This window comes from Anomaloglossus baeobatrachus, chromosome 1 (assembly GCF_048569485.1).
Source record: "Anomaloglossus baeobatrachus isolate aAnoBae1 chromosome 1, aAnoBae1.hap1, whole genome shotgun sequence".
NCBI classification, from domain to species: Eukaryota; Metazoa; Chordata; class Amphibia; order Anura; family Aromobatidae; genus Anomaloglossus; species Anomaloglossus baeobatrachus.
Genome location: NC_134353.1, coordinates 813,513,070 through 813,527,178, shown reverse-complemented (window position 1 = coordinate 813,527,178; position 14,109 = coordinate 813,513,070). Strand labels below are relative to the sequence as shown.

Here is a 14,109-nt window from a genome sequence, read left to right as displayed (position 1 = left end):
GCTCAGGGCCTTAAGCTGAACTGCTTTGTAATGTTCTGGGTGAAATATTTTTAGTTGTGATTACTACATATTGTAGTACCAATACCTCCGTGACTGCACACCGAACAAGCAGACAGTGCTGACAGCTCAGTAGGCAAAATAAACTGTTGATGTTGCATGAGACCACGTGATAGATAAAGAGATAGGTTGTCAAAATCTCAATGTATCACTGTAAAATTGTGTTTAAAGGTGAATGGTTCAAACTTTTGTATTTGTGGCAATTAAAAGAAATATCTATGTAAGCATACATGAATTAAATATTATTTCTTCGGCATACCGGCATCAATCTGGTACATTACTGAAATAATTACACCATTGCTCTGCATTAAAGAGAACCTGTCATACGTATTTAGCTCTGTAAAGTACATACATTGCCATAATGGCACTATGATGCTTATTAATGTATATCTGTAGTGAAGGAATCCGGTTTATGGCTGTTGAATAAGTATCCTGTAAAATTTTACTCTGATAACATCTTCTGTGCATTGCTGTGTATTGGGGCTGGACTTGGGGATAGAGGCACTGCCCCTCTACTTGCCTCCTCTCTTTCTCTTACAGGTCAGTGATTACTCAATGACCTGCCTGCTTTTTGAAATTCTGTGCTCCCTCCGCCATCATTAAGGTGGGTGGTGCGTGCTCAGTGTGATTTTTCGGCCAGTCTGCATTTCTTCAACAAAATGGTGCTGGAGGCGGTGCATGCGCAGAACAAGATTTCATCTCAATGACTTCGTCATCAAGCTGAAATCTCAATTTGCGCTTGCACCACCTTTTCAACATTTTATTGAAGACAGTCTGTAGAATCACACTGTGCACAGTCTTCAATAAAATGGCTCCGGAGGTGGCGCAAGTGCAAATTGAGATTTCGGCTTACTGAAGAGGTCCCTGAATTGAAATCTCGATCTGCACATGCGCTGCCTCCATTTTATGAAAGACCTACAGACTGGTTGCAAAATCACACTGAGCATGCGCCATCCACTGCAATGACAGTGGTGGCGATGTGAAATTTCAAAAAGGAGGCAGGCCACTGAATAATCAGTGACTTGTGAAAGAAACAGAGGAGGCAGGCGGAGGAGTGGAGAAGCTGAAGAAGACCCTACTCCCAAGTCCCGCCCCGATGTACACCAATGCACAGAAGACGTCATTAGATGAAAACTTTATAGGATGATTGTTGAATAACCATAGATTGGATTCCTTCACTGCAGGTATCATTTTAATCAGCATCACAGCGCCATTATGGCACTGTTTTTTCTCTATAGTGCTAAATCCTGCTGACAAATTCTCTTTGACATAAACATAAATTGTGAGTTTTCAAGAAATGAATATAGAATAATATAATAAACTATTAAAAATAAACATAAGTGATATACATATATATTTCAGCAGCATAGCTTTTGCAATACAAAATGTACATTAGATTTCAAAATATATCAAATTAAAGAACACAAATGTTTATACAAAATGACTGAAATCTTTGGTACCAAAATTAAGGGCACCTATATTTGGTAACAAAATGTTCTAAAATCACATAAAACTTAGAAATGTATTTGCTGCTCTACAGTAATACCATTGCTGGTCTGAGGATCAGACTCCACTAATAATATTAATACTCCCATATACGTTACATTAAAGCTGATGAAAAGAAACAATTTCAACAAAAACGATGGTTCATCAGGTTAAAGCCTAAAGGGGTTTCCACTACTCTGACAACTTACCATGTTTGCCTCTGTTAAAAAAAATAAATAAATCAGGTACTCCCTTCCGGTGCCAATGCTGTCACCTGGGGCTCACATGATGAACTGAAGTCATGCGAATCCTGTGCCCCATCAACGTTGGCTTAACTCTCCCCGCCTTCGGATAGATCGAGCAGCAGGAGGAAATCAGAGATGTGGCTGGCTGCTCACTTTCCTTAAGATGTTTCAAACATCTGAAAGAAGAGACAGTGAAGCCAGTGCTGATGAAGCATAGGGCTCACGTGACATAAGTTCATCATGTGAGCCCCAGGAATGTGAGTACTGACACTGGCGGAACAGCACTGGCACCAGAGGAAACTATAAGCATTATTATTTTAAGGGGAAAACATGCTGAGTAAGGGTTGGGCGAGTAGTGGACAACCCCTTTAAAAATTATTTTAGATGACCAATCACAGACTGTCATAGTTTGAAATTAAGTTGGCCATGTTTGATTTTATTCATCTGAAAGTCAGTCAATATTTTTTGGGGTCAAGTTCAAAGAAAGATGACTAATCATTCTCTTTCAGAATATTCCAGAAAACATCGTCTGGTATCATTAAGCATGTATGGCCAGGTTGATGGACTATGACTGGTAACATGGCCTAATCTGTGCATAGATTTATCTACATTACGATTGGTAAATGATTGTTTATTAGTTGTTTATTGCCATCAACTAAAATCTTAGGTGCATGGGGGTATTTTAGATCAGCTTCAAGCTTTCCCTATTACATTCCTTCGGTATTCCAGACAAGACTTTTAAAGCTGGGTGTACACACACAGATTTCTGACTAAGTTGACCGATGTTACAGAAGCTATATCTATTCGGAGTTTCACACAAGATTGTTTTAAAGCAAATTCTCAGCTTTTTTTTAAGCAAGCTCTAAAATTCTCATCTTCAGAGACTTTTCTATTCCCTATAACTGTTGGGTTTTACGTATTTTAGATGCTGTTTACAAACTACAATCATGATGATAGACAGCTAAATATTTTTATTTCTGGCAGATGACCATTTTCCATAAAATCAGTTAGCCATGTTCAGACAAACAATTTAAGGGATTATTGACCCAATTAGGCAAAAATGGTCAGATATCTGTATGTATAAATGCACCCCAACACTGATATATACAAAACAAAAAACCTCTGTATAGTGGACTAATCACCAACCCTGAACGCAGCTGCACATAGACACACAATATGTTGTCGTGTGTTCTTCCAGATTTGTCAGTGTATTGATGGAACGTTATTCTTCTCCACTAGTTGTAAAGCTTTCAAACATCAGATGTTGCAGAGTATAAATCTGATAGCACAAAAACATCTATCATAACTAGTTATCTAGTTCCACTCTATAAATTATGACCTACCCATTATAATCTGTTTAGTCGTCTGCCACTTTTTTGTAACCTATATGTTTTGCAAAGGGCAGGCCCATTCAAATGATTTCATCAACCTTCATGATCATGCTAGAGAGTCTACATCAAGTGACTACTTTGTCTCTAACTCTTGTGACATTCTTATTGTTTCTACTCTACAAAAAACTTTAGAAAAATTACAAATTTATATTACAAGGGCAATCAAAATGATGGGTCTAACAGCAAAAGAGGAATCTACATGTATATTGATTCAGATGTGAATGTAAACTAGGTGCCTTAAGTTTGTTTTTTGTTTTTTTTTTTATTATAAAACGTCACGGATCACTTGCACTTCCATCATGTAAGCACAGACTTATCTTCATTCTTCCAGTTCAAGTGATTGTATTTTCAGGTCTTGTAAACACTAGGAAAACATTCGAGTTTTCAACTCAGTGGCACTTACTGAGAACCAAGCATCTTCCCGTAACACTGGTTTATAGCACCTTGCACATCAACTAGAAACCATCTGTGAACAGGTTTTCTAAAATGTCAGACCATATTCTCTTCCATTAAATAGAGCACAGCTCTAAACATATCCTGAACTTATCTCGACTGAGATGCTTCACTGATTGCATTTTAGCAACCTTTATTGCAGTTCACATTTCCCAGTAGTAAGTTTTAATGCCCCTTTGTTATGTAATAAGTTCAATGTCTTAAATTCAAGTGGCATCCTGTGGGGACCGGCATTAGAAAAATATTTGTATTTCAGCTCATCGTAATAATGATATTTTACTAGGTTTCCATAAACATCCTTGGGGAAAGGCCAAAATCCGTAAAGATGAATTTCATCGCAAAACCGTGTAGCCAGTGTGTACATTAGAAGGCCAGTACTAGGTCGCTTGATTTGAACTTTGTTGGTTAACCAGTACCTGTAAAGAAAAACAGAAAACATGTATCAGAGGAATGAGTATTTGCAAAAATATTTAGCACTTTGAGTAGATTTAACTTGTGCGAAACTGTGACTACATTATGGAACTTCCCTGTATGGTAACTAAAAAGGAAAAAGAGATAACATGAAGCAAATGCAATTTCAATTAAAATGGGTTATCCAAGACTGTGCTAACTTTTTTTAGTATGGGGCTGAAAACTTTAGTAGGTGATAACTAACTGCCTCTTCTGCCCGGCATCGATCTCTTCTGGCTTAGGCTACATGCGCACGCTGCTTCTTTTTCGGGTTCACAAACTGCAGCCAAAACTGCAGCCAAAACTGCACCTTGTCAGAGAGAGCCTGGAAATGTCACAAAAAATGTAGGTGCTTTTTTGGTGCATTTTTGCTGCTTTTTTGGTGCGTTTTTGGCTGCAGTTTTGTCAACAATTGTTTCATGTATTTTTCAGTTCAAACAAGCCCATAAAGCTTGTTGAATTGAAAAAAAAAAAAAATTAGAAATAAATAAATAATTAAAAAAAACGGCGTGCGGTTCCCCCCCAATTTTAATGCCAGCCAGATAAAGCCATACGGCTGAAGGCTGGTATTCTCAGGATGGGGAGCCCCACGTTATGGGGAGCCCCCCAGCCTAACAATATCAGTCAGCAGCCGCCCAGAATTGCCGCATACATTAGATGCGACAGTTCTGGGACTGTACCCGGCTCTTCCCGATTTGCCCTGGTGCGTTGGCAAATCGGGGTAATAAGGAGTTATTGGCAGCCCATAGCTGCCAATAAGTCCTAGATTAATCATGTCAGGCGTCTATGAGACACCCTCCATGATTAATCTGTAAATTACAGTAAAAAAAAACACACACACCCGAAAAATCCTTTATTAGAAATAAAAAACACAAACACATTCCCTCATTACCAATTTATTAACCCCGACAAACCCTCCATGTCCGGCGTAATCCAGCATGCTCCAGCGTCGCATCCAGCTCTGCTGCATGGAGGTGACCGGAGCAGCAGAAGACACAGCCGCTCCGGTCACCTCCATGCAGCAAATGAAGGCAGCCGCGCGATCAGCTAAGCTGTCACCGAGGTTACCCGCGGCCACCGCTGAATCCAGCGGTGGCCGCGAGTAACCTCAGTGACAGCTCAGCTGATCGCGCTACTGCGTGGAGCCGGCAGGAGCGTGGAGCCAGCAGGAGCGTGGAGCCGGCAGGAGCGTGGAGCCGGCAGGAGCGTGGAGGACGGGACTTTCAGCGGCGGCGGCGGTGGCAGTGAGAGGGGTCCATCATCTCCCCTGTGCGTGCACGCTGGGGACAGCGGTACTTCAGGGAACACGTGGAGGACGGGACTATCAGCGGCGGCGGCAGCGAGAGGGGGATGGACGTTGGCAGCTGAAAACATTGATCTTTCCCTCTCGCTGCCGCCGCTGCTGATAGTCCCGTCCTCCACATCATCTCCCCTGTGCGTGCACGCTGGTGACAGTGGTACTTCGGGGAACACGTGGAGGACGGGACTATCAGCGGCGGCAGCGAGAGGGAAAAATCAATGTTTTCAGCTGCCAATGTCCATCCCCCTCTCGCTGCTGCTGCTGATAGTCCCGTCCTCCACATCATCTCCCCTGTGCGTGCACGCTGGGGACAGCGGTACTTCGGGGAACACGTGGAGGATGGGACTATCAGCGGCGGCAGCGAGAGGGGGATGGACATTGGCAGCTGAAAACATTGATTTTTTCCTCTCGCTGCCGCCGCCGCTGATAGTCCCGTCCTCCACATCATCTCCCCTGGGGACAGCGGTACTTCGGGGAACACATGGAGGACGGGACGGGACCACTTGCCTGACCTCACTTCCTGACAAATCACCTGCGTTTTTGCTAGCAAAAACGCAGGTAAAAGGCAGGTAAAATGCACCACTTTTGATTAGCATGCATTTTTCCTGCGTTTTTGATGCCCTCATTGATTTCAATGGGTGACAAATGTTGACAAAAATGCAGGAAGAATGAACATGCTGCATTTTTTTTGTCACAAACTTTTGACAAAAAAAACGCTGACAAATAAACTGCAGTGTGCGCATGACAAATCTGACTTCTCATAGACTTTGCTGGGAAGTCAGATGTCAGAAAGTTCTGCTGACAAAACTGCAGCCAAAAAAGCAGCAAAAAAGCAGGAAAAAAAGCAGCGTGCGCATGTAGCCTTTGGCAGCGACTCTACTGCTTCAATTGATCTCATGTCAACAGAGCAGCTCTTCCTCTTCTAGTCTAGTCTGCCGTGGGGTGTCACTGCCGACGGCATGCTGATCGACAGCAAGCTCCCCACATTTAGGCAGCGGGAAGCTAGCTGCCTATAAGCAATACATTGTATAAGTGATACAGTACTCCAGAGAAAAGGTGCTTGGATAGGGTCTTAACCTGTAATCAGTAGATCAAAGAAATCCGGCACTCAAATGTAAAAGTGACAGGGCTTTTAATTGTGGTCAAACAGTAAAAGTGTACATGTTTTTTAAACATACGCATCAGCCTACCGCAATGATTGTAGCATTTCTTCATAGCGCCATTCCATAGATACAGATGTTGCGGTGTACAGTATTGGTGTGTATGTTTGCAAAAGGTCGTTGACCTTAATGTCAAACATGTAGACTGTTACCATTTGACCATGATTAAAAGGTCAATCACTTTTACATTTGATTGCCAGGTTTTTTTTGATCTACTAATCAGAATTATATTGGCAATAATGTCTCAACGATAGAGCAGAGTAAAAGAGAACACTTCACTGGATGCCATAGAATTGCCAGGAGGAACCCCATAGGGAAAAATAAGTCCCAGATGACCCCATTAAGATGCAATCACTAAAAAAAGTAGATAAAAAAAGCCATCAACTGTTACATTTTGCATTTGGTTACTGTTAAAACTGTAACTCATATATAGTAGCCAAAAAATAATTGGGTATTGACGTGTTTGTAACAACTTGAACTATAAAAACGGTTTCATTATTTCTCTCAGATGGCGAGCACTGCAAAAAAAATGAATAAAAAAATAAAAATTGAAAAACAATTCCAGTATTGCTTTATTTTGTTCCCGCTGCGCGATAACAAAAATGAAAAAGTGATGACAAAGTTAAAGCATGGCTTTGATAACAAGTAAAACTCGTTATGCAAAAATCAAAATCACACAGCTCTGTGTGTCACCCTCCCCACCCCCCCAAAAAATTATTATTTGTAAAAAGAAATTTTCTTTTGCAAAAATAGTAAAAAATAAAAATATATAAATTGTGTATCCCCATAATTTAATTGAGCTGCTGAATAAAGGTAACAATGTTAATTATTTTGCATGGTGAATGCTGTAAAAAAAAAATATATGGATGAGGAAATGTTTTTAAAATCCTATAGTTTTTTTTTATTCATTCTTGACATACTAAGTTTTAAATCACCTTTTATTCTATTTTTTTTATGTACAAAAATGGCATCACTACAGTTGGTCCTGCAAATGACAAGCCCTAACAGAACTCTTACTGTAGAAAAGTAAAGTTATGGCACTCGGAGTTTGGAGATGAGTCCTTGATATCTGAAAAGCAGGTGGAATTATGCATTTTGACGAGTTCTTGTGTTGCAAAGGGTCCATATATTGTTCTTGCATATGGGTCCTATTCTATCTATGTCTGCCGTCAGTGGTATATATGATCTGATAATGGTGTATAGTTATGGTTTCTGTCTTTTTGGTTGTAAATATATAAAGTGAATGTGTTGCCAGATGGTCATAAAATCAAACAAGTAACCTACAAGCCCAGTCAGTTTGTCATACAGGATCTCCTAATCCTCAGCTTCATTAGCAATGACCTTTTGTGGCTTACTCTCCTTGTGGAGTGTGTCAATGACTGTCTTCTGGACATCTGTCAAGTCAGCAGTCTTCCCCATGATTGTGTAGCCTACTGAACCAGATTATGGGACCATTTTAAACCTTTAGGAAGCCTTTGCATGTGTTTTGTGGTAATTATTCTAATTTTCTGAGATAATGACTTTTGGGTTTTCATTGGCTGTAAGCCATGATCATCAACATTAACAGAAACAAACACTTGAAATAGATAACTGTCTGTAATGACTATATAATATATGCGTTTCCTTTTTGTATTGAATTACTGAAATAAATTCATTTTTTGATAATATTCACCATTTTGTGAGCCACACTGTTATGGTTGCTGTGGCACTGGAGACTATGTTCGGATTTCTTGCTACTGCACATGTGCAAGCGCTGGAGACTAAGTCCTATCTTGGAGCCATTGCACATGTGCGGGTGACATCATCGCTGACACGAGGTCACATGTCTCTGACACCTTCTAAGCTGATTGGCCACTGGTCATGTGCTTGTGACATGTGGTCACATGTCTCTGACACCTTCTATGCCGATTGGTCGCTGGTCATGTGCTTGTGACGCTTTGCTCGGAGATAGGCCAGCGTGACGTCATTGCTGTCGTTGTGGCAGCGGATTGGCTCTGGTGTCCTCCATCTTGGATGAGGCACAGAGTCTATATAAGACCCTAGCGCACGCCGCCCGGCGCTCAGTCCTCTTGGTTCATAAATGAGAGTAGATGCTCTGTGCACGTCCCTCTAGGCATCTGTCTATGCTAGGTGAGCGCTACCGGCAGGGTAGCGTTCTTATACCTTACAGCTTCGGCTGCGGTCCGTATCCTTACATCTTAGTGGAGTGGACATAGGCAGGTGCCTGAGGCACATGGTCCGGCTGGGCCTTGTGATTCTACTCGTGGGTGGACGTTGCCGCTAGGGTAACGTTCCTTATACTGCATCTGGCAGTTGTTCGTATCCTCGCACACTAGGGGAGCGAACATAGGTAGGAGCTTTGTGCGGCTTATACTGCTGTCCGTCTCTTTTGCACCACTAGTGGAGCGGACCTAGACAGGTGCCATATCTAGTGGTTCGTGTCCTCGCACACTAGTGGAGCGAACGCAGGTAGGAGCTTTGTGCGGCTTACGCTGCTGTCCGTCTCCTGGCACCGCTAGAGGAACGAACCTAGGTAGGTGCCATTTCACACTCACTGCTTTTGTCTCTGTGACCATTAACAGAGACCATACCACACACCCTCCAAGCAAGGGAGGAATTGCTTTATTTCCTAATTATATTCCTCTGTGAGTTTAACAGAGGTATTGCACTCTGCACTTGTGCTATTACTATTTACAGTGGCACACTTATATATCCCTTATCCTCTGCCATAGTCTGCAGCAGAGTCTTTGCATGGTGGACCCTGACTGTCTGATATTCCTTTGGGTTTTATTATCAGACAGCCCCCCATAACACACATACAGTAAATTGATCACCATGCTTAAATTCTAGCTATGTTTAGATCTTTGAGAACATGTTGAGATGCTTTAAGTTGGATCGGGAAGGTTGAGTGAACGTCTTGCATACCTGTGTGATGTTTTGGGGGCCTTACCCATTTCTCAAGCATGTGCTGACTGTCCTATCTCACAGTTAAATTAGAGTCCCTACAAGACCTAATATATTAACATATACTATATATATATATATATATATATATATATATATATATACATACATATACATACATACATACATACACACACACACACACACACACACACACACACACATTAGATATATATATATATATATATATATATATATATATATATATATATATATATATATAATCATAAGCTCAGGGCATACACTTGAATCAGTTATAATCTTGCATGTTCTTTAGGATCTTAAAATAGCTGTAATTGAATGCTTGTGAATAATTTATGTTGCTCATGAAATGAGGAGTATGGTGCCAGTATATGTATTAATGTGATATATGCACTTATCAAATGAAAATGATGAATTTATGAATGTAACCAGAATAAAGTGCTATGTGTTTTTTCTTAAAAATGTGTTGCATGTGACAGATCTTACTGGACACACCCAGACGGCCCCGCATGGACCAAAGAAGAAAAATCTGGAATAAAGTGTGCAGAGCTACTGGGTGGACAGTGAGGAGAGTCAGGAGCTGCTTGGAGGCAGATATGAGAATGTTGGGGGTTGAGGCAACAAGATCCCAGAGTCGAAAGATAGACCATTGACATGTTGAGTATTTGGTGAGTATTTATAAGCCAAAACCAGGAATCGAACAATCAGAGGAAAAGTACAAAAGAAACACGTTCACCACTCCTGGTTTTGGCTTAAAATACTGACATAAAAACCTCACCTTATACTCAAATACATAATGTGTGAAAGTGGCATTAGATTGCTGAGGAAACAATTAGAGAGGCAAGAATTGCTAGGACTGTTGATATCTGACTGGTGAGAGCCAAAGTCTATGGGTATGATTTATGAAGGCATTTTCACCCATTTTTTTGTGCAAAACACCTTCAAATGTTGCAAAATTTGCTAAACCTCATCTAATTTCTTAAAATTTATACCACTTCTGATGTAAACTTTGCTATAAATGTACTCCAGTCTGTGTCTGTGTCATTAAGTGGCATACATCTCTTAATGAATAATGTGCACCTTATGCCAGCAGTCCTCATGTACGCCAGTCTTAAAAGGGGTTGTCCACTACTAGGATCATTCCTTTTCATCCCCCATATTTGTATCCATTAAAATGAAAAAGTTTATACTCACCTCCAGTGCAGCGCTGTTCAAGCTGTGCCACCATTCACTCTTCCGAGGAGCTCATGAGATTGTTACATCACGTGAAACCTGCACCCAAACACCATCAGCTTTTTTCTCCCTGCCTTCAGGCATATAAGTTATCAATAGGAAATGAGCCACTCACCTCCTATTAATTACTTCTATGTCTGAAAGCAAAGAGAGGGAAGCAAGTAATGATTGGCCATAAGGCTCGTATGATGTAACAACCTCACAAGAGCTGCTTTTTTTATATTAATGGGGGCAAACATGGGTAATGAGTAGGGGTTGTCCTAGTAGTGGATAACCCCTTTAATGAATCAAGCTCTGTGTCTGTGATATATGGATGTCCACTGAGGTTGGTCTCACTTGACAATAGCCACATATTAATCTACATTGAATTTCATACATTTTTATAGCTGCTACATGCTTGCTTCCTGTATTCGAACAGGACATAGACAAATCCTACCATACATGTATTGTATGCTTTTAAAATATATTGCCTTATTCCCATTCCTGCCCATATGTGAAATTGTCTGCCACAGTGCTCAATAGTGAAAAGGATGAAGGATTGAGACAACACAATTATCTATATATCTGATTTTGAAGCTGTATTAGGTAGGGGTTTGGTCTAAGAATAGATATAAATGGGGAATCTCTTCTGGTCTTTGGCCCTAATAAATGGAAGTTTAGTTTGTGTTCGTCATAAATGAGAGTTCTGATTTAGGGTCTGTTTAAAGAGGGGTTCTCTTCTGGTGATCGTGTAAAAGAGGTCTGGGGGGTCTGTAGATTTTTAGGGTTCTGGTCTAGGGTATATATGAATATAAATGGGTAAGATATGCATAGAGCACAACTTTGTGCCACCTTCCCGCCTAAAGAAATATTTAGCAAAAAAGAAAAAATGTTCTGGCAGTACTAGAATAGCAGAAAACTAATTAAGAAGGTTCTTTAGGATATATTTTTTATTTAGCCTTCTTATTGCATAAGAATAAAAAGACTTTTAAAAAAAAAAAAAGTGTCTTTAATTTTGATTGTGCTAATCCATATATGCCACTCCTCCCTCGCAGTGAGTGTATGGTACAGTACACTCTTAGGATGGGTTCATACAACCCTGTTCTACAGTCTAAGTATGGTCTACGGTGTATGAACCAGCTGTGGGACTCTTGTCAGCTTCATAGGCATATACAAGGCTGTCAAGCTTGAGTCATGCATCGAGGTCCGTACTTGTACCACAAAACACAGATGTCAGAATCACACCTAACAGTACAGAGAGTATTTTTGCTGCGGCAGAGTGAGTATGTGCATTATAATCATGTACTTTTGATTTAGACACTAAGGTGAAATTGCATTAAAATAAAAAAAAAATAAAAACAAAATCTATATCAAGATCCTAAGAAATAATGGTCTTCACCATTAATAAGCATATAGTCAAAAAAAGTTAAAATGTAATTAATCCACATTATTAACAGAATTAACCGGAGCATTTTTATAACTCCTTTAGCACTTTATTCAGAGCACAACTAAAGATACTCTCTTAAAGATCATTAGACGAATTTCATTTACATGCCTAGCGAAAAACTCTTGACTTTTTGTAACATCCGTATTGTGAAAGCTTATGTAATGAAATGCCCTAAAAAAATGATACGTTTGTCTACTAAAAGGTGTAATAACTGACGAGGAGCATCTTTTGTACCCGAGAATCTTTTCTTCAAGTTGTATAGTTACAATACTGTGAAATTTAAACTGCATAGTTGAAAAGGGAAGAATACAGAGAACTGTAAATCCAGGAATAATCCATAACAAAATACAAAAAGTTGAAAACATTAACCACTTTAAAAGATAAGAGAGCAGGCGCTGCCATCGGGGAGCTCATCCTTTCACCAAGGGTATTGTTATATATGATATTTGGACAAAGTTATCTAAGTTTTGCAGCTGTCAATTTTCAGACAACACATGAAAAAGTACCAACAGTTATAAGACGCAGACTGCCTTTCATCCTCTATAGCTAAACCTTACATTCACACTCTTCCAAACCTCTTGTCATCTCCAACATTTCCTCCATCAAAATGTTAGTTTAGCATTTATTACTGCTTTTGGGAGTTTATATAAATTACTAAGTAATTGATATTGATCTTATTTTATAATACAAATACTGTATATATATAAAAAAAACATTTTTAAGGATCGTTTTGTTGATTTTTAGGCTATGTTCAAGCCGGGACCTGGCTCTCGCTGCCCAGAGTGGTGCCCACGACGCTCCCAGCAGTTTAAGTCCTCGAATCAATGCACTGCAGCATTCAGGAGGTAGGTAGAGGGATCGCTTACCTCTCCCTGGTGATTGAGTCCCTGTCTTGCGATCACAGGGAACCGATCACTGCCATGGTAACCCTGGATCGTCACCATGATGATCCCGGGTTACTGAGCTATGGAAAACCTCACACACAATGCTGTATGCATGGTGTGTGAGGCAAAGTGCTTCAATATAATCCACTGTAGTGATAAAGCATTGCAGGGGATTATTGAAACGCAGAAAAAAATGTAGAAACAATTGACATGCTGCATATTTTTTCGCCAACAAAATTTGCAAGGAATAAAAAAGCAGCATGTGCACAGCAAGTCAGGATTCTCATAGACTTTGCTGGGTTGATTTTTCCTTGCTTTTATTGATTAAAATAAGCAAGGAAAAACGCATAAAAAAGACACACAAAAAAAACGCCACGTGTGCACATAGCCTTATATTGTTTATGATTCATACTGATGAGTAAATTCTTCTAGTTATTATGGTATATTGTATACTAAGTAATTGCATTTTTGTCTTACTGGGGGGGCAATAGAGGAGTTTTTTTTAATCACATTAAAAAATCACATTGGAAGATGTCCTATTATGTTTAAGTATTTGGATATCTACATTGACTTAAAGGCGTATTCTCATCTCTAAGATCCTATCTCAATATGTAGTAGGTGTAAAAAATAATATCAGCAAATACCTCCAATAAGAACAGGCATTGCAGCTTAGGTATCTAAGGTTGTCACATCCACTCATATAGTGAAAAGTTAGTTAGTCAGTTAGTTGCTCGTGGTCGTAACTATAGATACCTAAGCTGCAATGCCCTGTACATAAGGTAAGAGACATGGCTATAGCTGGACAACTATACTACATTTCTAATTGAAGTTATTTGTTAATATTATCATGATTACACCTGATACTTACTGGGAGGGGATCTTGGAGATGGGAATAACACTTTAAAGATTATCACAAGTTGTGATTAGGCATTAATGGACTACAAAAAAAGCCAAATTACTCAGGTTTGGGAAAAACCGGTATAAAGTTCAGGTTACTTACTGCACTAAATAAGGCAATGATCAACGTCTATTACTGATAAAATCTTTTACTACAAGACAAATTTGTAATACATATTTCA

The 14,109-nt window shown here is 39.8% G+C and overlaps 1 protein-coding gene across 1 annotated transcript in view; it reads right to left on the bottom strand.

The window, feature by feature from the left end:
- Positions 1-622: 622 nt before the first annotated feature.
- ST8SIA4 (ST8 alpha-N-acetyl-neuraminide alpha-2,8-sialyltransferase 4) overlaps positions 623-14,109 on the bottom strand; it is a 228,478-nt gene continuing 214,991 nt past the window's right edge. Inside the window, exon 5 of the mRNA XM_075325060.1 lies at positions 623-4,047. Coding sequence (XP_075181175.1) covers positions 3,765-4,047 — 283 coding nt within the window. The 3' untranslated portion in view covers positions 623-3,764. The remainder of the gene's footprint in view (positions 4,048-14,109) is intronic.